The sequence below is a fragment of the Carettochelys insculpta genome, chromosome 4, assembly GCF_033958435.1.
Source record: "Carettochelys insculpta isolate YL-2023 chromosome 4, ASM3395843v1, whole genome shotgun sequence".
Classification (NCBI taxonomy): Eukaryota; Metazoa; Chordata; order Testudines; family Carettochelyidae; genus Carettochelys; species Carettochelys insculpta.
Genome location: NC_134140.1, coordinates 124,615,988 through 124,640,420, shown reverse-complemented (window position 1 = coordinate 124,640,420; position 24,433 = coordinate 124,615,988). Strand labels below are relative to the sequence as shown.

Sequence of the window (24,433 nt, the reverse complement as noted above, 5' to 3'; positions counted from 1 at the left end):
ATTTTTTTAAGAAGTGAAGGTGCATAATGACTCTCAATATTGTATCCGCTAGGGTCTCCGTTGTGAGCAGACCTGTGCAGGTGAACTGGCACCCCAAAATGCCTCCTTACTTTTCAGGGTGTGTCCAATTCAGTGCAGGCCACACCACCGGAGAGGAGAGAAGCCTCGCTAGGTGGCTGCTCTGAGTCCCACACAACAAGGCAGGAGTGGATAGGCCAGGGGATTGGGAGTGGATGAAAGAAGATTGGATGAAAGGAGATCGGGCTCTGCTCCCTGCAGCTGACCAACTGTCTGACCAAGGAGGTGAAGCCAGGAAAAGGGCAGGTGCAGCTCGCTCCTCTGCAAAGCAAGGGCAAAGCAGGGACCAAAATACCTCTCTACAAGTTGTGAGTTGGTCCCTCCTCTGCTCCTGGGCAACACAGCTCCACACTGTTCCTTGCTAAAAGCCAATCCCCAGCGGCCAATCCAATCCAGCCCAGCCTAAACAGTGCTGGAGCTGCTTAGTGGGAAGGAAAAGGTCAGTGAGCAACTCACTGTGTGGTCCATTCTACTGCAATACAGTAAACTTTGATATCCAGGACCAGCCAGATAATCTAACACTGGATAATCCAGAGTCCTAACACTGGGTGGGAGACCAGAAGATCCTGCCGGCTGCCCTCAGACGCAGCATGGCGGGACCCAGGACAGTCATGAGAGGGCTGTGGGACGTGCTGGTTATTCAAGTGTGCTGGTTAATCAAATAGTGGAGCACTGTATTTGGGAATGCATGATTAATTCAAGCCCCGTTTCCCATCCCCCAAAGCCCATGCAGAAGGTCACTTACACTATCCATAGCCCTGCTGATGTGAACAGGGTGAACACAAGAGGTAAGAACATCCACACGCTGCACTTCTTCCCATCCATGCCTGCTAGAAACAAAGAGAATAAAGAGTAGATCAAATCTAAGAAAACAGAGGTAAGAGTTACAGGAGAAATCATATCCTTCCCCCATCGAATGCATGACGTAAGTCTGCCCAGAGTACACACAGCGAAACATAATCTGGCAGCGCAGGATGTTCACTATTGCTTCTGGCTCGTGCAATGTGGTCCTGGCACCCAGGAGAACTTCCCTGCAATTCGGGTAGAGCATGTGTGTAGTAAGGGATTATTCAATGTGCAGAAGAGTCACTGAATCAACCTGATGACCATCAACCCATGAATTAAAAGCCATCTATAATCCCTTATTAAATCATCAGTTACATTTTTCCAGCCCCCACCATACGGGAGGCAGGATTTTTCTTATGCAAAAAGGGGAAACTGAGACACACAGCAAGGGGAGATTTTCAAATGTGCTGAAGGAATTTGGTAGCACGCCTTTTTAAAATACCCTCCCTGAGCAAGCTGCCCAAAACAAACAGCTGGGAATAGAGACCAACAGCCCTAGCTCTCAGTTCTCTGCTCTAAGCAGCCAGCAACACTCTCCTTTAAAAATAGCAGCCTAGCTTCCCACCACAAAATGTGAGTTACAAAACCCCACATGCACTTTCATAGTGATGTGCACAGCTCGAATACAGAGTCACCAATTCAAGGCTGGAAGGGACCATTTTGATCATCTGGTGGGCCCACCCTGCAGGATGCAGAAAGCTTCCCACAAAATAATTTCTAATAGGTGAGGGCTCTTTCTGCCCACCTCCCCAGTTCGCATCGTCAGCTTCCACACTGCACACAACAACCTCCTAACCCAGACACTGCTGATTTCAGAGGTTTGGGATTCCACTGCTGACCCCCTGAGTGTCACTGAGGCCAGGAATTCTTCGGAACCTGAATTCCTGACATTTAGGTTTAAAACAGGTGAAGGTGGGTGCCAGATGCTCATTAAATTAGAACAGGCACAAGAGCGCCATTCCAGAGGAGGAAAACATGCAAGACCAAGGCTGGCAAAACCAGGACAAGAATAGTGGCTTGCACTGTGAGTGTGAGCTGCGTTGCTGCTGGCCTACGAAGGCAGGAATGGAAAGGCTTGCATCCCATGACCCCAGCACAGTCCTGCCCAAAGCTCAGGACAGGCACTAACAAAGTTAAAGACAGCATTGCAGCTGCTGTCATTGAGCAAGGCAGTATTCTCTCCCTGCATTAAGCATCCGTGTTTAAAGGCAGTCTGTACCCAGGCCCTTGCACACCAGGTGAAGAGAGCTGCTGCTCGGGGCTACACTGAAATGGAAAGTAATGTGATGGAGTAAAGAAAAAGAAACTTGGCTGCTACTTGAGATCTAGTAGGAAACTGCAGAGAGTCCCTATGGAAGCAGCACAAACTCCAGTCTCAAGAAACACAAAACCATTCGGAAATGGGAAACATCCACAAGGATGAACTATACATAGGTCTTTCCCCTCTGTAATTCTATTCCGCTGTTTCCACAAACACCACCTGAAGAACAGCATGGTGCAGCTCTACTGCACAGCAGCTTGCTGCAGCAGATGTGCCTGGGAAGCAGGCTTCTCTTTTTTCCCCCGCAGCTGACGAGCAAATGGTGGCATGCAGAAACATCATTAGGGGAGCTGTCACTCCAGTATGGAGAGACACTCACTCATAATGACAAGAGGCAGGCCCACTCTGCTGCTGGCTAACCTACAACAAGGCTCCGTCCACGCCAGTGTTTGGTGTATCACTGTGTACCAAAGGCAGATTAGATGCTGGTAACTACTACCCTGCAGTAAAGGATCAGGGGACACATGCACCTCCCATCCAAACATCCATCACTGCCAAGTCTCCTGTAATGACTGATTATGTTTCTTTATGTCCGTTGGCTAGCAGTGTTCCTTGTAATTAAGCTGAGGCATGCAATCCTGGTATGGCGAAGGGCATGAGTGTTCCCCAATGTGTTTTCCTCCCTGAAAAGATACTTCAGAGGATTGAGGCCTCACTGATACATTTCAGAATAAAACTAAATACTTCTAATTATGAATGCCTTGCAATAGCCCCTTGAATTTCTACAGTATTTTCTACATAAAGGAAATTTATGAGCTATTTTGACTTCACTCTTTTTGCAGATGGGAAAACTAAGCACAGAGAAGTAACAGAGAGATAGCCATGCTAGTCCAGATACTATCACAACAAAAAAGCAGTCCAGTAGCACTTTAAAGACTAACAAAATAATTTATTAGGTGAGCTTTCGTGGGACAGACCCATTTCTTCAGACCATAGCCATATCGGAACAGACTCAATATCTAAGGCACAGAGAACCAAAAATAGTAATCAAGGTTGACAAATCAGAAAAATATTATCAAGATGAGCAAATCAGAGAGCAGAGAGGCTGAAGGGTGGCGGGGTGGGGGGAGTCAAGATTCATGTTTCTCAACGCACATCATATATACGATCATGTGCCAACAATGCCCACATGCTTTGTATATTGGACAGACTTCAAACTCTCTTAGACATAGAATGGGCATAAAACACACATAAAAACACTCCTGATTCACAAACCCGTCAGCCAGCATTTTAATGGAGTGGGCCATTCTGTAAATGACCTGAAAGTCTGTGTTTTACTACAGAGGAATTTTTCACAGCAGTTTGGAAAGAGAGGCTGCTGAACTCTCTTTTATATTCAAATTCGACACATCAATAAATGGTTTGAACCGGGATGGCAATTTTCTAGCTCATTATAGGGGCTCTTTTACATACTTTGCTTTACCTAATTCTTAACTTCCTCCCCTCCTTCTGCCCCTCTGCTCTCTGATTGTCTCACCTTGATAATATTTTTCTGACTTGTGAACCTTGATTACTATTTTTGGTGCTCTATGCCTTAAATATCGAGTCTGTTCCGGTTCGGCTATGATCTGAAGAAGTGGGTCTGTCCCACAAAAGCTCACCACCTAATAAATTAGTTTGTTAGTCTTTAAAGTGCTACTAAGCACAGAGAAGTTGACGTGATTTTCCCAAAGTTAGACAGCACCACAGGAACCAACTTTCATCAGCCCCTCCCCACCCCCTAGACCAGGGTTTCCCAAACTGGGGGGCGTACCTTCCTGGGGGGGCATGAAGAAATTCCGAGGGGCATGAGGTGATACAGCCCCTCCCCCTTGTTTCCCCAACCCAAAGAAAGAGCCGGCCTTTGCTTCTGGCTCTCAGCCCCTGCCATTTTATATGGGTGACCCAACGTAGCCACTATAAAAAGCAGGCAGCCAGTGAAGACCCACAGGCAAAGGTAAGTGAGTGTGGGTTGTGGGGGAGGAGGAAGGTGAGGTTAGATGTGGGGCTGGTGGTGCCTGGCTCAGGTAAGGGGGCTGGGGTAAGAGCAGGAGGCTGGTGGTGCCTGGCTTTGTGGGAGGGGAGGAACTCGGGTGGGCAGCTCGCAGGGCTCAGCCAGCTTGCAGGATTGATAGGGCTTGGGCAGCTGACCCCTGCATCACAGGGCTCAGGCGGCTCAGGCTGGTGGGCTCCGTTGCACGGGGCTTGGGCAGCTGGCCCCGGAATTGCAGGGCTCAGGCTGGTGGGCGGGCAGTTGGCTCCGGTAGCATGGGGCTTGGGCCACTCGGGCTGGCAGGCCCGCAGCTGGGGTGGGAAGCTGATGGGTGAGCAAGTGGCTGGCTGCAGCAGTGTGGAGCTTGGGCAGGTGGCTCTGGCAGCGCGGGTCTCAGGCAGGAGGGGCGGCTGGCACAGGGCTCAGGCAGCTGGCCAGCTGGGGCTGCACCTGGCACCTACAAGGGGCTAAGGAAAACTATTTGTGCTTATTTTTAATTTCAAATAACACTTTTACATCAAGTTTTTATGTTTATTGTAAATTACGAACTGAATTTTTTGTTGAAGCAGGGTTGGATGATGGTAAAGAAGCGGTGGGGAGGGGGCCTGAAGGTTTCTCAAAAATCAAAAGCGGGGCGTGATGCTGAAAAGTTTGGGAACCACTGCCCTAGACTACAACGATGTGACGAAAGAAGACATTCTCCCAGGAAGTTCTGCCTTATTGCAAAATGAAGGAACGTTTGAAAAACTGAACATTGTATCCTGTTAAAAGTGTTCTTTGGGTGCGGATCTCTTCTTTGGTGAAACAAAATAAAGGCCTGAACCGATGCCCACTGAAGTCAAAGAAAAGCCTTCCCTTGACTTTAGAGGAAGAGGCCCTCAGTAAAGAGAGCTCAATGTAACATTCGCTAGAGCAGTGTTTCTTAAACTTTTTGAGACCACAGAACACCAAACAAAAAAAAATTTTTATATGGAACACCTCCAAAAATCTTCTAATTTTCTTTAAAAAAACTTGTTCAAAAAAAAAAAAAAACCCAAACCAAACCAAACCGTAAAACCAATATGAAGTAATTTAATCAGGTATCATAGCGGTAAAGAAGTAATACTGCATCTGGTTTTGATAACAGAAAATATAATCTTATTGTAAAACTTTGAATTATTTTTCCAGCTGCTTGTCGCACACCTGAACATAGTTTGAGAAACACTGCTCTATACCATACAGCGTTCAACTTGTACTCATTTTTAACAGAAAATGACGTTTGAAGTCTCATTTAAACTGATCGGATGGAAAAGTAGGGTCCCTCGAGGAAGACAGCTTTTGAGAAAAAGCATGGTTTCAGTTTGTGAAAATCCCAAAAGAGTAAACATTGTCGGGGGTTCCTTTGACAACATCCACTGCTGAAAACCAGTCTGATGAAACCAGTCTGAAAACCAGACTGATGAAAACCAGCACTTATTTCAATACAGAACAGAAACCAGGGTTTCAAAGAGCTCAGTTCTTTGGGGGCTGGGTTTAAAAAAGAAAAACAGGATGTCAACCTTTGAAAATCTGGCTCATGTTCCAATAAAATATCAGGGGCAAAACAACGCCCAGTTCCTGTTGGCGGAGGGACCAGAGGTTGTTAGATGTTCCAGGCTGCTGAATTTCTACAGTGTTACCTTTCACACTAAATACCTACTTATTCAGTGTTATTGAGCAGCTCCTGGGACTGTTAATGGGCAAATACATATCTAAATTAATAAAACAGGACCAAGAGTTTCTAGAAGTAGCTACTCATGGCCTGAATTTCAGAGGAGCTGAGCACTGGCATCAGTGGAAACAGAGGTGAGTCATCACTTCTGACAATCAGAATAACAGGAGCTGACAAAAGGACACGCACGCATAGAATATGAACATGTAACCACTTGGGAAATTAACGTATGTACTATGAGGGTAACTCAGCTGGGGCTTCTGCTTGAAGTTGTTGGTTTACAGGGAGGGGTGGCTGCTGGAGTTAGGGGCTGTGCTATAAAGGTCAGTCTACATGATCCAGTAGCTCTGCCTGGCCTTAAGCTCTCATAGGCACTTACAATATTATGTTATTCCTGATTTCTCTTACAGCTTGATCCCACAAATGCTTAGCGTTAAATTTAATTACTCATTGCCTGAAATAGCCGCCGTGTCTTCAACAGAATCGTTCAAACTATGAAGCACCACACCCAGTAATGAGTTTTTGCAGGATCAGACACTTAGATTATAACATTTTTAAGGCATATCTGGCAGCCTGTATAATTCACAAACAACAAATAAGAGAGTCTCTTATGGCCAGGCTGCCATGGAAGAAGTGCTCAAAGGCCATTGCCCTCAGATGGCTGTTCTGTGAGATCCCCATGGTCTTAGTCTAATTCCAGCAAACAGGTACCCACACCACCACACCAGCAGCACTGTACCTGGCACACCATGAGAAAAGTTAAAGGTTGACTACAGATGGAGAGAGCCTTCTCTCCTAGCTGCAGAGAGATTCCCTCTGACTCAGGACTGAGGTGTACCTGCAGGGCAGCATGTGGATCTCTGAGCTGCTCCCAATCTGTGGCTAGAGAGAGGACTGTGCTCCCTGTCTGTCTCTCTCTCACACACAGGGCCCGTTTGCATCTGAAAGATAAAACAATGGAGTTGGGAAGGAAAAGTGTTCTTCCCCCATGTCACCAACACACCCAGGAAGCTATGTTGGCTGATATTCAGGAAGGAGAGAGGGAAAGTGTTTCAAATGTATTACATTCGGACTGCTTATTTCCACCTCTTCTTTTGACAAGAAGCCAGCATCTCTACTGGGCATCTGTCAACACCTCCAACCTAGTCAATCAGTCACCGCCTCAATCACCATAAAACATTTGTATAATTTACATGGCAAGTTATTTTTGGGCTTCCTCTTCCCTGGAGACATTTTTGTCCATTCTCCCGTAGCCACCCCTAGGCTAACAAAGACAAACAAGGGGTGACAGGGTAGGCAGGCACAGATAAAAGAAGAGAACTATGCAAGGTCACACAACAGAGCAGTGGGAAAACCAGAAGGAGAATTCGAGTTTTATGAGACTCCTAATCTAGGGCCCTTTTCACAAGACAATACAGGAAGTTCAGCTTTTTTATTAATCTTTCCCAGTATAACAACTTTCCTTCTTCTCCATCTCCATCAGCTGGAGCTTTTGGTTAAGAAGGGGCTGAGGTAAACAGCATGAAATAAAGAAGATGCCAAAGTAGCACTTACATTATCAGCAGCAGCTGGGCTCAAACAGAAATCCCAGGCGTAACCATCCCAAACTTCAGGGGGTTCAAAGTCAGGATGCAGAGCTGAATTTAATAGCTCTGTGTATTTCTAATTCATTTATTAGTGAAATGCCAGAGACAAAGTTAAGTGTAGCTGATCTCCTTCCAAAAAAGGACTGCATTTTCCAACTCCTCCTAGCTTTCCTGGTGTTTGACTTCAAGGATAATAATGTTGTGGGACTATTTTGCTGCATCCATTGCTGAGGCCAGGTCTACACTAAAGGGGAAGGTCAAATTAAGATACACAACTCCAGCTACGTTAATTATGTAGCTAGCATCCATCTACCTTAATTCAGGTTTCCTTGCCATCTTCACTGTGGAATGCTGATGCAAGCAAATGCTCCCGTCAACTTCCTTTACTCTTCATGAACAGCAGGAGTACCGGCACCAGCAGGTGGCGCCCTCTGGGCTCAATTTAGTGTGTCCCTACCAGACATGCTAAATCGAACTCCAGAAGATCAACCATGGCAGTGCTGATCATCCCTGTAGTGAAGGCAAACTCTAAGGGAACAAGCACACAGCGAGAAGAGTCTTTCATCATCCCCTGGCTTGATGATACCTAAGCTCACAGTGAGTAACATCCTGTCCCTGGATCTCAACAGTGAAATCAGAGGGAGTTTTGTCACAAGCTGACAAGGTATTCCCTCTTCCCTGGCTTTTTACCATCCTCTGAGAGGCAAAGCTCCAGATTGCCTCGGCTGGCACAGAGAGGTTCTGAAATCACTGAAAGCGTGTCTAAGGCCAGGTGTACATTAGACATTAAAGTCAATTGAAAATACACAACTCGAGCTATGGCAACTGTGTAGCAAGCATTGACTTATCTACAATCGATTTATCTGCCCGTCCTCACAGCGGGAAGTCGACGGGAAAAGCTCTCCTGTCGAGCTCCCTTACTGCTCAGGATAATGAAGAGTACAGGGGTCAACTGCTGACCCCTGAGAGTTCAATTTCATGCAACCCTACTAGGCATGTGAACAGGAACCCCAGAAGATCGACCCTGACCGGGTCACAATCTTCTGCATAGCAAACACATACCCTTAAACTCCCACTTAAAGCCCAATGAAATAAACAAAGACTTTCACAGAGTTCATTGGCTTTGGGTGAGGGACTGTGTGCCACTGGGGTAGCTTCTCAACTAAGGCAGCAGGTTTATAGCGCTCTGCATTGTCTCCCTGCTCAACTTCAGATACTTTTTGTCAGGCAAGGAAAATGAAAGGTCATTGTCCTTATGTTACAATACACAGCATGTCGTTACTGGCTACAAACGTAACCGAGCCTTTAAAAATTCAGCTGCAGTCTTTGGCTCTTTCCAGTTCAGGATTTTTGTGTTTTAAACAATGTAGATCCTGCATGTAAAACACCGCTTTTACCTCCCCACAAATCCCTTGCAAGTGCAAGCTGAAAAAGTCCTATCAACCTGTTTTTCGATGGAGATATTACCTCAATGGATGGTGCTTTTCACGGAAAATTTTGATTTTTCATCAACAAGCCCAAAATGTAAGAGATTTTGATTTGCTGCCGCAGAGGCTTGTGGGAGTTGTAGTTCTGTTACCTCTGGTCCCGATGCCCCTCGAGGGGTCAGGTTTCATGTCCCATCATACACCATGACCAGGCACTCCCATAATTCACCTCTTCCTTCCAAGTGAGGAGACCCTGGTGTAGATGGAAGATGTAGGTCCACATAAGAATGGCCATAGTGGCTCAGATCAATGACCCATCTAATCCTGTCTTACAACAGTGGTCAGAGCCAAAGAAGGCTTCAAAAGGAATGAACAGAACAGGACAATTTTTCAGCGATTCATCCTATTATCCAGTCCCAAATTCTGGCAATCTAAGGCTGGATACCCAACTTATGGGGTTGCTTCTTCACCATCCTGTCTACTAGCCATCGAGGGGTCTGCCCTCCATGAACTTACCCCCCTCTTTTTTTTTTGACCCAGAATTCTGGCCTACAGAGGAGAAACCAAGTGCAAAGCACCCAGCCTACAACTCCCTTGGAGCACCAGAGCTACATTTCCAGAGAAAAAGATCTTAGTAACCAGCCAAAAATAACAGAAACGTTCCATGGAAAAACTGGTGTTGGGGAAATGTGGTTTGTTTTCAGTTACCTTTGCCACAGGGAAGAAACTCTTTTCTAACCGACCCTACATAATTTTGCTAGGTATCGCTACCCTGAAAAGTGATACTAGCCCAGACACATGGACTTGGGTTACTGAAAAAGATTACCCAAGCATGCAGGTTTTTACCAGTAACCTAAACCACATCGTCATGTTATGTACCGTCTGTGTGAGAGTGTCAAAAAGAGAGAGAGAGAAATCCCTTCACTAGAAGGCCCACAGTGACACAAAACTGGCTACAGCCTCCTTTTTACAATGGATATCAAAACATGCATTTTTAACTGTATTTTATTTCTGTCTTTGTTTACACCATGTAAAATTTGTCCATTTTCTTGAAGGTAGATGCTGTGCTTCCAAATCGGGGTGGGTAAAATACAGCCCACAGACTGCATCTGGCCTACTAAGACACCCACTCCAGCTCGCAGGAGCCTCTCTAAGGTTCCCTGCCTGTCCCACTCCTGCTCTGCTCTCAGATCAGCTCTCTGAATGTTGCCAGGCTGGCCAGAGGAGGGGAGAGGCTTCAGGCACTGCTCCCGCCCTAGCAAAAATTTGTAGCCCCCATTGGCCGGAAACTGACTAATGGGAGCTGCCTGTTTGCAGGACAGGCAGTGTGTGAAGTACCCCTCCAGGCTTGCAATGTTCAGAGTCAGCCACACATGGTCCCTGCAGCCAGTGCAGGAACATGGGAGGCAAAGACCCTGGCTAAGGAACCAGTCGGTTTGCTAGCCAGAGAAGCTGCCCACATAAGTGTCTGGCCAGAGCCTTCTTCTGGCACCCCAGCCCCTCCCTACCCCATCTAACCCAAACCCTCTGCACCCCTGCTCCTGTACCCATAACCCCACTCAGACCTGGCATCCCAATCCCTTATCCAGTCACAACCCAAATCCCTGCACTCCCTCCTGCCCTATGTCACCACCTCCTCCCAGAACCTCTGCCCCTTCCTAGACCCCAATCTCCTACCCAGCATTCTAACCCCTGCTTCTCCCAAATTCCATCCCAGACCCCACACCCCCTCCTGCACCCAGACTCCATCCCAGACCCTGCACCTCCTCCATTAATACCGCAGAAGAGTGCAGCTCCTGACCAACTTCCAAATTCTCGGAGTGGTCCCCCCACCATCGAAAATTATCGTCCATCCCGAGCCAAATGGATTAAAACAGAATGGTCAATTTCACACTGTAGAATTGTGAAACTCCAAGGAACCTGGCTTTCTGAGGCCCCTATGAAGCGAGCGGGTGGCAAACTACAAGTAGCTTCACATTAGCATCACCAGAGGACTTTTATTTGAAAGGGAAGGGTTCTGTCGGCAGAGTTCTCACACCCTGGCAGAGACCTGGCTATCACTGCTCAGCTAAATCTTACATTTGCCCACATGATCAAGTAATGCGCTCAGCCTTAGTTACAATTCTGGCCCCAGCCCCACAGACAATTAAAACCCCATTCCAACTAACATAGACACTTCAGTTATAACACACAGCTCACAAAATACACAGCACTGTGTACTCAAGGTTCATTTAATGTAAAACTCTTAATTTAATGTGCTGAGCACAGTTATAGGCTCTCCCTGAAGTTGATATAGCCAGGGGATACGCATGTAAGCAAGAACCAAATTATCACATTAACAGGGTCGTACATCGTTTCCAAAATCGGACTGTGCAAATATGTTTTGAGGAGCCGAGTCAGAAACTGCATAATATGCCAAAGAGAGCAGTTACTGCACCTTCCAGTGCAGTACTGCTCTCTCATTTCAGGCAATGCAGATGCAGAAGGCTGATAGCAGAAAGAGACAGGAAGCTGTTAAATCACAAGAGGAGTCATAAAGAATGGACGTGAATTAATAATGCCAAAATGAGAACACACAAGAGCTCTTTCTGGGGAAGCCTGCCATCTCCTTCTTTTCTGTGTAAAAAATCCACGGTCACTAGAACAAGACACTCCATCATTACCTTTCAAAAGACGTAAACCAGAACAGCATGTAACTCCCCCCTAGTCCATGAACGGCAACAGCATGCAGAGGCTGTCGAGCGTCTGCAGGCTAATGCCATACGCTCCTTTGTGGAATCTGTTCAGTGGGAGAATAACCAACAGGATACACAAGACTTGTAAGCTGGTCAGAAAACACTGAGATAATGAAAGAACTGTCTTCCAGTTCCCCCTCCCACCTGGTAACCCCGTCCATTGCTCACCCACGTCAGCCCAGATGGAATGTCCCTCCACAATCCTTCAGCTGTGTGATCTCCCAGCGCCAGTTTTCTTTAAAAGGTTTCAGGGAATAATGGGAGGAGCCAACATCAGCTGGTTTCAGGACGTAAGATAATCTGGGAACTCTGGTAACGATGTTTGCGAAAGAACAAGTGTCCCTTATTCATTTAATGTACGCTTTCTTCTAATTGAAATGATTTTAAGCGACTTATCCTAGTCACACCAGCCTATTTAAATTCCAGGACAGTGGATGGGGTTTTAGAAGAGTCAGATAAAGGATGTAGAGCCCTACAGAATGAGGGCTTCTATTTTTGCCAAACTGATACCCACAGTTGTGTGCTTCCCTCAACTGCCCCGCTTACGCACTTCAGTTCTAACCTAGAGTGAAAGAGGAACGCAGTGCAATTGTCCTTTCTGTTTGCAAACTTTCTGCTGAGCTACTCAAGATGGTAGTTTATGTGACCAGTGCCCTCAGACCATCAACTTGTGACACAAGCTGTGTGACCCCAGACAGACTTCAGATGGTCATGAGTCCTGGTGGACACAAAATTCACCATCAGAACTACTATTTTTTTAAACAATTTTCAAACTGGGTCACTATTTTCCACATTTTTAACAAAGTGAAAAATTGAAAGAATAAAAACAACCCCCCAACCCCCCTTTTCACTCCCAAACTGGAAGCTTTCTAGGGTGTGATTTTTTTAAAGCTTTTCCACAGAAAATACTTGCCATTTCCCAACCACTTCTGGTCAGGACCATTGAACACTGCCAGACAGGGTATCCTTTAGCAAGATATTGGCAGAGAAGGCAAAGGGACAGTACAGCCATCATCAAGCCCTCTGGACTGCCTTGTTCCCCGAAGAGAAATTTCACATTGCTTCTTGACATCATGGCTGATTTCTCACTATGCGAATCACCAGCCACCACAATTATACAGAAAAATGCACTGACCCTAAGCAACCTGGTGGCACGGTACTGAGTTAAAGCCAAAGTCTTAAGAACTGAATTGCTGTCGGTATGTTTTTGTCAGCTAGAGTCTCTCCAGACCTTCATGTATTTACTGCAATCATGGGCTCAGTGTAGGGTGACTATATTCCCCTAGGGTAAATACAGGACACCCTGGGGATGGGGACTGTCCCAGATAAAACAGGACAGATGGTCACCTAAAACCAGGCAATGGCTGCACTCTTCTTCCCACCCAGACCTCTCACCTCCAGCCTGCTCGTAAACCCCCCACCCATGCTGCACTCTACCTCCCACCCAAACTCCAGCCTACTCCTGAGCCCTCCCTCCCAGCCAGAGCCCACACACCCACTCCCAGCCCACTGGGGCTGGAGAGAGAAACAAGCCTGCAGCAGGTTCTTCAGGTCTCGGTGCTGCAGACACCGGTGGGGCTCTGGCCCTAGCCCCATGCCACACAGGGCTCCAGGGTGGGAGGAAGCCTCGGCCTCACGCAGTACAAGGCTCCAGCCACGGCCCTGTGACGCGGCAAGGCTGGGGGTGGCTCTGTCCTTGTGCCATGCAGAGCTCTGGCCCCAGGTCCACAGCAGGGACCACCGTGGTAGGGCTCCAGCCCCAGCTCCGCCCCAGCCCCGTGGTGGGACTCCGGCCCCGTGGGAGGTCCAGGGGGGCCCCCCGCACCATACAGGGCTCCAGCCCTGGCCCTGTGATGTGATAGGGGCTCGGGGAGCTTTGCCCCTGTGCTGTGCAGGGCTCCAGACGCAGTAGGGCTCTTGCCCCACCCCAGCCCCACGGCAGGGTCTGGGGGTGAAGGGGGCTTCAGTGATGGCCCCAGCTCCCCTGCTCCAGCCCCCACTTTCCCACCCTGCCAGCTCCATCCCCAGCCCAACCCGGCATCTGAACAAGGCTGGGGCTGGCAGTGGCATCCCAGTGGTGCAGCAGGCGGGGAGCTACATTTCTGGTGGTGGCCAGAAAAGTGGCCCTGTGAGCCTCCGGCCAGCACAGGGAAAGGTGGTGGGGTGGGGAAGCGGTGGGAACAAACATGGGACAATTGGTCCCAATTAAAAAATAAGTCACGATGCCTTTTTGGCCCCCTAAATACAGGACTGTCCCACCCAATACAGGACGGATGGTCACCCTACATCAGTCCCACGTTGAGAAACTCGTGGGCAGCCCCTTCCACCAACGTGGTGCCTTAAGCAGGGTTCCAAACAGGTGCAAGGGTGCAGCCACGTGGTACCTGTCAATAGTAAGCAACATGCCTGGGTGGTGCTATCTGCAGAGTAGGTGCCCTTGGAACAGAGAAGTTGGAGACGGAGCTGATATCAGCTCAGTCCTCTGGCCTCAGCACTTCGAGGTTATGGATCAGAGGGGACGAGATGGGGCAGGAAGCAGCAAGAGATCATTCTCAGGCCCCCTTTGAGGGGCAGCAGCAAGTGGCACCAAAGTTTGCCAACTGCCAGGCTGCAGCCACTGTACTCGTCTCTTTGGCCTCGTCTTGCTTCCATGGATATCATCAGGAAACCCCCCCAGAACTCAGTAGGAGCAAAAGGTGGCCCAGCATCACCAGCAACGGATGGGACAACTACCCAGGAACACAGAGAAGCACTGTGAAAATTCACAGCCCAGGACGAGCTATGCAGTCCCACGTTCCTGCTGCATTTATAGATATAAGGCACGACAAACAGTGGCCCCTCAAAGTGCTTCCTCAGCCAGAACTCTAACATCAGCTTTAATCATATCTTTCAAGACCCTTCGCCATCTGTCCCTTGCCGCACTGCTCCACAGTGCTGTGCATAATCCACTGCCGGCTGGATGCCACACATCTGCATGCACAAGCAAAGAGCCCAGGGACCGGCTTGGGACAGGAGAACTTTTTACCACAGTGAGGGCACACTCTGTGCCAGTGGATCGACTCTCCTCGCAGGTTCACAAAGAGCTCTCGTGGACACTGACGGGCGTGACGGCGGCACATATGTAAGACAATGTCAATGATGGACAGGGGCGTGGTCTACCCAGACCAATCAGCTTCAGCCACAGCAAAGCAAATGCAGCTCCTACCTTCTCAAGTAGAAGGGCTGAATTTCACGTGAGGTGAGAGGGTAGAGAAATCAAGCACTTTAACTCTATTCCCACTGAATTCAATGACAGCAGAGTTAGGCCAGCACAGAGGACACAGACGTGACCTGTCAAATGGAGATTTTCATAACAGCCAGCAATTTGACCTCCTGCCCTTGGTAAGTTTCTCCTGCCCTAGCAAGGCTGTATTCTGGCTGGTGAAGCGCTACTTCAGTGGTGCAGTGCATATGTACATACAGTAATTGGTAAAAGCACTCCGATGTAAGCGGCTGTTTAACAGTGTTATTTCACACCATCGTCCGTACACTTATTGGTGATGAGCTCTAGGGGGCATGAAATACTCCTTGGCAACAAAACACAAAATGCAGCTGGTTCGAATGTTGCTCTAATTGAGGCCTAGGATCAGAGTCAAAACAGGCTTAAGAGAAGTGACTGGAGTATCCGGATACTCACACGAGTCTGAAACCTGTGTTTCAGCAGGGGCCTCCATTTTATGTCACTATCACCACCCCACCCTCTTTCCAAGGGAGTTCCACTTAACAGAGAAGCCAATTCGTGCCTCCCCAATAACATTCCTACTTTTTGTTCTTTTATGTACTAATACACGTGCAACCCACACACCTGCAGGGCGTGGTTCAGCGTTTCACATAGTGGCACTTAGACTACTTACAGTCTAGAGAGAGACAATGAGTGTCTCCTCTGCATCCTTAGCTGAGAGCCAGATGGCTTTTAGCTCAAAAGGCAGAGGCTCCTGCACTAAGCTCTAAAGGTCCCAGGTTGGGTTCTACCTGTCAGCGTTACACACACACCAACACACATCTCCAGTCAGAGACAGGTGGAGTGCAGATGAAAGCAAATCTGAATAGTGTGACAGTGCTGGCCTACCTGTCACGAGTGTGTACAATGGTATCTCCTAAGACTGTGTTCCTATTAGATCTTGTGATCTAAGCCAGGCAGAGGACCTAATATGCATGCGGATCAGTAATACCCAAGCAAAATTAAGGGTGCTGCGAAGGGATGGCGACTTAGTAGGTGGAATTTAATCCCCTTGAGAGACAAGGAGAGTGCCTTTTATTTGGCCATTTTGTGGGTCGTCCATCACCAAAAGAAGTTGCTCCAATAAAAGAGAGTACCCAGCCCACCTTGTCTTTAATATTCTGAGACCAACCTGTCTATAACAACATTATACATCATCTTTCCACTTAAGTCATTTCCAAGGCAATCTCCTAAGAGTTTCTGAATGCACAGTACGGCTGAAGGGGCCATCTTTAAGACAGACCCTAACTACTTATGGTCCCTGAAAAACCCATGGGACTTTTTATTAACACAGACATGCTAGCTCTGGTCAAATCCCAGTTTACATAACTCTATTTTGAATCTCTGCAATCCCCTGGGAATTTCAACTGGATATGGTAGCCTTCACTTCCTATCTTTGACTGCTACGGCCATGTGCCAGTAAATAGCTGCTACACTCCACCATCAGGTGGCTGAGTACATTTCAAAATGCACAGCAACATTTCATGTACAAGCACATATACGTGGAACACTGATAAGTTTTAGGGTTCTTGGAAATGAAAGATGCTATTTAAATACAGGGATATTAGCAGAGAAGTCCCATATTTTCATTCCATTTGCTTTCATCCTATGCTAACCTGACCATAGAAACAGTCCCCCAGCAAGATTTTTTTCTTTGATTTTTGCCTTCAAATGTTTAGGTTTCTGTTCCATAACCAGACCTTTACCCACCACCTGTGATTCCACCTATTACTTCCCTGGACTGGGTGTGAATATTTTCCTGCTACAGAGCAGCCATTTGGGAAAGGTATTAGTATCAGTTTCCCATTTCTGAGGTGGGCTTTTTTTCATTTTCCAGACAAGTTCTACTTCCTGCTCAGCCAAAACTCAAGACGCAGCAGAAGATAAGAGGCTAACTTGTGCGCCATTAGCCTCTGCAAAAGATGGAGTTATTTTAATGTCTGTCACAACCACAACAATTACAATCCAATGTGACAGTGTAACTCCAAAATGAGTAATTCTGCACCTAGGATTAAACAGCCTTCGCGACCATGCATGTGATTTGCTCGCTGCACTGTCATGATGTAGGACAGAGGCAGTGAATTTAGCCTCTGGGGCCCACTGTGTTGCTCTGCCAGTAATTCCTCCAGGCAGCTGTAGTGAGGACTGACCCATTTATCACTTCTTTGAAGAAGCTACGTCACTATGGACCTGGGGGAGTGGGGGTGGCTTTTATATCCTCCTTACTATACATGTAATTATAGAGGGGGAGAGAGAATGGGAATGTGCGTGAGCTTATAATGTCCCTGATGAGTCTGAACATTATTAGTAGAATGTATACACCCCTATAGAGAAGATACAGCTTGATAAACATGTGTTTTATATACCACTCCCATCCCTGCCGAGAAGCACTAGCAATCTACAGCCACATGCAAAGACAACAGAACGGAATGCACAGAGAATGGGGTATGGCAGGCTAGCCTGAGCACATCATGGGACGTGATGGTTGATCTTAGTAACTGTCTGAAAGCAGAGGAAGAGGATATTCAGATTAGCAGGGAAGCTACCCAAAAATCGGGGGTGGCACAGAATACGAAATCAGGAGGAACACAAGACGTCATGAGGAGGGGCGTTTGGTGGAGGTGAACATAGGGAATTATGAAGATCTTCAAAGGCCAGACGAACAGGAGTCAATGCAGAGGTTCAGGGATAGGTGTGTAACATCATCCTTGGCTAAAACAGGTCTTTAATTTGTTCCTTTGATGTAAGTCTTCCCCTACTGCCAAAACCGCATTTTAGCATCAGCTAACCTGTGGCTTGGCTGAGCAGAAGAGTGTTGATTTTCCTTCTCCTTCATGGCTTCATTACCTTGATTTCCTCGCAGGCATCATATGCTACTGCATTCAATGCAGAGGACTGACAACTACCATGTCACAGCACAATACACGATTGAAGCATAACTTCCTGATTTCTTTCTCCTAAACAGGCCTATAGCATCATATGGACACAGACGCTGTAATGCCACCCCATGTTCACCAGATCACCCATTTCTTGCTTCGTCCCCTCTTTGCCCATTAATTGAAAGCACATCCTGTCAGCTCCATTCTCCACTGTCCCTGCCACTGCCACATTAAACTGCACAGCTCCTCAACAGCTGCCTTTGCACACTTGAAGCTAGATTGACTGGCTCTGTGTGCAGAAGCAGAAACGCCGCACAGTCGGGAATGGGACAGTGCCATTGTGCAGGCTTGTGCCTCAACAGGAAGTTAGCAGCACTTTTCAGAGGGACAGTTTTCCTCTGCAGATTTATTCACCATTTACTTTAAGAATAGCTTGTGAGGGGGACACATGGGGCCGAGGAGCTGCACTGGGAGTCCGTGTATACACACACACACCCCTGTGCTCACTGGGGGAGAAAGCGCAGCAAGGTGGCTCCAGTTGTGTTGCTCTCTGGCCATGCAATGGCTCTTCCTGCTAGGGCCTGTGGGAGCAGTCCTGCCCCTCCCATGGAAAGGTGCAACCAGAGCAGAGCAAACTGGAGCCACCCTGTGCTGTGCCTTCCAGCCACTGCCGGTGAGTGCTGAGTCCTTCGGTCAGTGCTGCCCCTCAGCTCCACTAGCCACACAGGCCATGTCGCAGGGGAAAGAGGCAGGGCAGGACCTGGGGTGGAAGGGGGTAGTCCCAACCCGTCCCTGGGCTGTGGGGGAGGGCAGGTGGCTGGTATCCCCCATCCTTCCCCTGGCACCAGTCAACTCTGAGCATATCTATGTGCCACACATCAGTGGTAGGCAACCTGCACCCTGAGGGCCACATGTGTCCCCTCAGGGTTCTGTGTGTGCCCACGCACAAGGCTGCCGGATTTTGCTGGTTTCTGTCAATTGAGGTCTTTTGCCTGCCAGTATTACTAATCTGACACGCACGTCAAGCAAGGACACGTGAAGTGAGGTGCGCGCTGACTGCACACAACTTAACACTGAGCACCGCGTGCTCCCTCTGCATCCAATCAAATTGCTGCAACACTCCATCGGCACACCCTGCAAATCCTAGGTGCACAACTGCAGTTAGCAACACTACCCTATCCTGGGATGCGGTCTTGATTACAACAATCTGGTGGCCCACTGAGACGAAGGAAGGCCACTCATGCGGCCCACTCACTGGACTAGGCTGCCCATCGCTGCCTTACATATTCTGAATGGCATATTTACATGAGAGAGAATTAACCATCTGCACACTCCTGGAAGGAAAGATGAGAAAAAAGAAGTCAACAGACCAGCGCTCCAAACTCTACTCAGGCTTCCTAGGTGACCATGCGTCAGTCATTTTACTCCTCTTTGCCATTAAATAATAATTATTTATAGGCATATCTGTGGTGCTCATCACAACAGTATTAGCTTTATTACTGGGGATGAATGAGATTTATTTATCAGCTTCACAGGGGTATTGCAAGACTAAATTAACATCAGTAGTGCTTTGCAGTCCACTGAAGGAAGGTCTGACAACTATATGCAGACTCATAGGGGAGCGTACTTGAAAGATCAATGACAAAGTGTGAAGTGCAGGTATGAGAGGGGAACACAGTCCCTCTGCTTTCATTAACAGCCAAACCCAGAGCCCTGCCGCAACCACTCTCACTGAGTGGTCAGTGACTTCCACAGAGCACAGAGCGTTTGTTCCTTTAAAACATAGTAAAGAGCTGGGTGGTTTCGACTACAGATGGCCCACAGCAAGCCTCCAGATTGGCAATCCCCTCAGGGTCTTCGTCAAAACTACTTTCTAAACCTTTCTGCTTTGGGAAAACACTCCTGAACGGAATTCAAACTTTGAATCTTCAGGGCCCATCTCTAGTTTCCTCATTGGCTCTGTAATACTGTTTCATCTTCTAAACTCACCCGTGAATCCGATTCTCACCTCATGCCTACTCTCCCTAAATCACTCAAATTACTCAGGTGTAACATAATAGGAGACTCAGGCCCCATCTTCTGAGACTTGCACAAATATACCGATCAGAATTAACCCATGTGATGCAGAGAAAATAACTAGTACAGTAGGGATCTGAATCTCTTCAGGGCAGTCTCCCATTTGCCCAACACATAGAAAAAGCCACAGAAAAAGAGGGAAACCCAGAAAGGCTTCGGACTACTGTAAAATAAAACCAATATTCACTGCGCTTCATTAGGTTTTTTTTTTTCATCCTTTTTAATGGTATGTAGCAAAAGTTATTAAATAGCCAGTGTCAAATTCACCATTTTTAACCCCTTGTAAAATGGCACTTTGTCCCAAGGCTCTAACTGTGTCTCTATTAAGGTAAATTTAAGCAACTGACATAGAGAGGACTTGAAAACGGCTCAGGACCTCGCAAAACTGGCCATGTAGCCACCTGGCAGGAGGAGAGAGTCTGGCTCTATTTCTCCCACTGTAAAGGGGAGGTGCTGCAGCAGTGATATGCAATCTGCAGTCCATCAGGATGCTGTGTGTGGCTTGTGAGACGTTTGGTCTACCATTGCCCAAGTGCAGCGTTGCCAGGCAGCTGGTTTCTGGTCACTTAGGATTTTTTCTCCTACCAGTATTACTAAAGTGACATGCATGCAAAGCAAAGGGCAAGTAAAGTGAGGAGCGTGCTCATCGCACACAACACAGATGGTGAGCGCCCTGTGTTCCCCCTGCAGCCAATCCAACCCCATTCTTCCCTGCCCCCTGAGTGCTCCCTTCTAATTAGTATTTGTAGGGTCCACTGTGCCAGGCATTGCACGTATGTGGTAAGAGACAGTCCTGCGGCGTCTGCCCTTCCACCCAAATATCCAGTCTAAACAGAAGCACTATTATCACCCCCACTGTGCAGAACCAAGGCATAGTGATTAAGTGATTTTCCCAAGTTTCACTCAGGAAAGCTGTGGCAGGGGGAGGAATGGAACCCTCTTTGAGTCCCAGCCCAAGCCTTACCCATAAAGATGTCCTTCCTTCCTCCACACCGACTAGCTATGCTTCCTTATCACCTCATCTTCTTCTCCCGCTGCTCCCCTGAACTTAGCACCTAACTGCATCAGCTCCTTTTCCTCCAGACTTCTGTCTTCTGCTAGGAACTAGCACCTTTAGCTATTACTAGCTCTAGTCCCCAGGAGTGGCTCCTCTTTCACATGGGTGTACAGGATCTGGGTCTTAAAGAGTCACTGTTCACATGCATTTGGGCAAAATGTGACACGTTACAAAAACCAAGCTGCTTATGAAACCTACTGCTGAAAGGGATTATGCCAAAACGTGTTTCTTCCACAGAAGAAAAGAAAACAAGACAATTGAAAATAGTTGATTTTACATAACACACTCCTATGAAGTGTTGAAAACTCAAACAGTGCAGCACGACAGGACCTTAAAAAGAAACTCACTTCACTGATTTTCACAGTCCCAAGAAACACTAAAAACAAATACAGAAAATAAATAACGAGGTTTTATTTAAAAAAATTTGCTTCTAATAATCTATAGGCTAACAAAAACATAAGTAAACTAATATTAGTTCATAAAACATAATGTCTCATTCTCTACCCTGTTAACACCAGCATGGAAAATCAGGCTCAGAGTTTTTAAGTTGATATTGTCCCTTTAAATAAACTGTTATAGGCATTCTCATAAATAGGCATTTTTACAAAATTCCTTATACAGGTTGAACCTCCCTAATCCGACACTCTGACATCTGACAACACCCATGGTCTGACATGATTTTAGTTAGCCAGATGTCCATTTATCCTGGGTGTGGCCAAGTTTCCCATGGTCCCATAAAGTCTGTTTATAGTCACTAATCCTGGCTCTCAGTTTTCTGTGCTGTTCTTTAGCTCTAATTTACCCCAAATGTCTTCTAAGAGCCCAGTAAGCAGTGGAAGTTTTGATAACGCTGCTAAACCATATTGACTTCCCATGGTCTGGCAAATTCTGTCATCTGGCACCAGTCAGGTCCCAAGGGTGCCGCACTAGAGAGGTTCAACATTTCCGTTTATTCTCTGAAAACAAGCAAAATAATCTATTAGGTGGTGAGCTTGCGTGGGGTCTGTCCCACGAAAGCTCACCACCTAATAAATTATTTTGTTAGTCTTTAAAGTGCTACTGGACTGCCTTTTTGCCTCAATTATATAACGTTTTTGCATCTTTTGCAATAGATGTTTTTGTTAATCCAAATCAAAACAAAACAGAAAGCCCCACAAGCATGGAAAAGCTTAATGTTGAGGACTTGAGGATTCTGAATGCACGATGAGATGTAAACTCAGGCCTATGAAAGAAGAAGAGCTAAGGTTACATCACACCTTTTGGTGATGAGGTCATCCATATCAGTGACCTCTACTGAGGCAAATTGATCAATTGGTGTGGCTCTACATTATGGTTTCTGGGCCAGATCCTGCCCTGCCCTGCCCTGATACACCAAAGGAAGTGTACCCCAAGCAAGGGATTATTGGATTGTTTCAGGTGGTTTATCTCCTGGAATTCTTTGAAAGCCACCCCCCCCCTCCATGGTATTGGTGGGGGAGGAGGAAGACAAATGATAATTTGCAAGAGGAGAAGGCATCATTCATCCAAAACCCCCTTCCTCGTGGGGCAACGATGTTCCTTCCCAAATCTGTAAGGAAGTGATACATTGGTACTTTTACATAGATACTTATTCACAGACAGATCTCTTGGCAAAAGGGGAGGAAGTTCACTGGGTACATTATCTTCAAACAGAGCTACTTCCAAGCTCCTAGCCCTGCTGAGCCAAATCCTTCCCAACACTTTCAAACAAAGCCTGGAAAGATAATTCAATATTCGGGCATAAGTATCTAGAGCCATGGGAATAACTCTGGGTCCACTTTTCACACTGAATACCATATATCTTCTTTGTGAGCTCCAGCAGCACTATAGAAGAGGATGACTCAAATTAGCATCTGCCTTAATTTAAAGAGTCTCAAGAAACGCAATGTTAACTCACCTTGATGTGTGCAAATATTGCAGCATATAGGGTGCTGTATGTAGGATCACCTCTTGCTCTCAGCCTCCCTGGTAGAGGACCATATATCTGTTACAACAGGTAAGCAGATCACAGCTAACTAATGAAGGATGAGAAAAGGTAAAATAATGGCATATGCAGGGGGTTACCTGGACCCTGAGGAGCCTGGAAGCTGTTGCCCACAGGCAGATTGCAGCACCTACACAAAACCTCAGTGAGATTTTTGCAAGAATCTCACATGGAACACTTGTAGGGTGAGGGCTTTAATGACTCATCTCTCTCTTCTCCAGTTATCTAACTAAATCTGCACACTGATGTCTCCAAACTGCATGTTCTGCTACTAACATATGCAACGTTGTGTGCCTGATCAGCCTGGCCTCCCGCTCGCATCTCGTCTTTGTTTTCGTTGTAAGCTTTTGCACTGACTGTGTGTGTCTTCTAATGTTACCATGATAGAATCAAGCAAATTTCCAGTGGAAATCTACATCCCCATGATTGCTGCTGCCCCACCCCCGCCCAGCCCAATTTAATACAGACCCTGGGGGTTAACCAGCTGGTGGGCTAGAAAGACTCTTTGATTGGAGGCCACAAACTCCTCCTGAGCCTTTTAAAGAGAGGGGATGTCCAGGCAGAGGGCGGACTGGTGTGTCCCCGCTGCATACACCAGCCCATCCTTTTCACAGCGTGGGAACAGAACCAGACCCATTCTCCAGGCCCCTGCCAAGGTCCCGCTCGGTAACAGCTCCACACCCATCCACCCCCCACCCCCCCGGTTAAATGTAAATCCTAAGAGCTATATTATAGGAGGAGAAAGCCGCAGGCTGACACCCTGGTAGCTTGTCAGGGTGCCGCCTCTCTGCCTGGGTATTAGCAGTGGAGTGAAGATGCCCCTGTTCCCACACAGTTCCTCCGATCGCCCCCTACCTGCAGCTGGAAGACACCCCCCCCCGGCCGGGCGCCCCTCGCAGCTGGGAGACCCCCCCGGCCGGGCGCGCCCCACGGGCAGAGAGCGCAGCGCGGGGATGCCTGAGGCGCTGCCGGGGCGGGAAGAGGCGCTGCGATACGCCCCTGTGTGCAGCGCGCCGGGCAGCTGCAGCGGCAGCGGGGAGAAGGGGGGCGAGCCCCGGGCACCGCCGCCCGCTGCAGGACCACCTACCTGCGGCCAGGTCCGGGGAGCTGCTGGGCGGAGGGGCGGGGCGGGGGGAGGGTCTCCCGCAGGAAGGGGCGGGGCTTGCGGACAAAGGGAGCGCGGGGCGGCCCCTCGTGGAGCGGCTTCGCGCGGTTCCGCGGGGCTCGGCTTGGACAGCGGTGGCCGAGCGCCCCCGGCCGCGCCAGCCGGGTTCTGCACAGCGCTGCCCGTCCGTGGGCAAGGCCCGGGGGCGGCCGGCACAGCGCTGTGTGTGGCCCTGGTGGCGCACAGGCTCGGCACACTGGGTTCCACACCTGCATGGAAAAATAATAGAGGGAAGGCGGCCTAGGCACAGGCTTTGTACACCCTGGCCGCGCCCCAGACCCCTCTAGCTTCCGCACCCCGCCGGCCAGCCTGGCTGTGCTGGTCCTAGTTGTGCGGGGAG

At 48.0% G+C, this 24,433-nt stretch overlaps 1 protein-coding gene across 6 annotated transcripts in view; it reads right to left on the bottom strand.

Moving 5' to 3' along the window:
• TMEM150C (transmembrane protein 150C) overlaps positions 1-24,047 on the bottom strand; it is a 49,794-nt gene extending 25,747 nt beyond the window's left edge. The window contains exons 1-4 of one of the 6 annotated variants that reach the window (XM_074993731.1): positions 24,016-24,047; positions 22,842-22,928; positions 6,746-6,848; positions 824-908 (exon numbers count right to left, since the gene is read on the bottom strand). In XM_074993731.1, coding sequence (XP_074849832.1) covers positions 824-908; positions 6,746-6,848 — 188 coding nt within the window. In that variant the 5' untranslated portion in view covers positions 22,842-22,928; positions 24,016-24,047. Of the gene's footprint in view, positions 1-823; positions 909-6,745; positions 6,849-7,806; positions 8,012-11,823; positions 11,844-22,841; positions 22,929-24,015 lie in introns of those variants that run through there. The other 5 variants (XM_074993734.1, XM_074993732.1, XM_074993736.1 and 2 more) reach the window with 5 other exon arrangements.
• Positions 24,048-24,433: the final 386 nt, after the last annotated feature.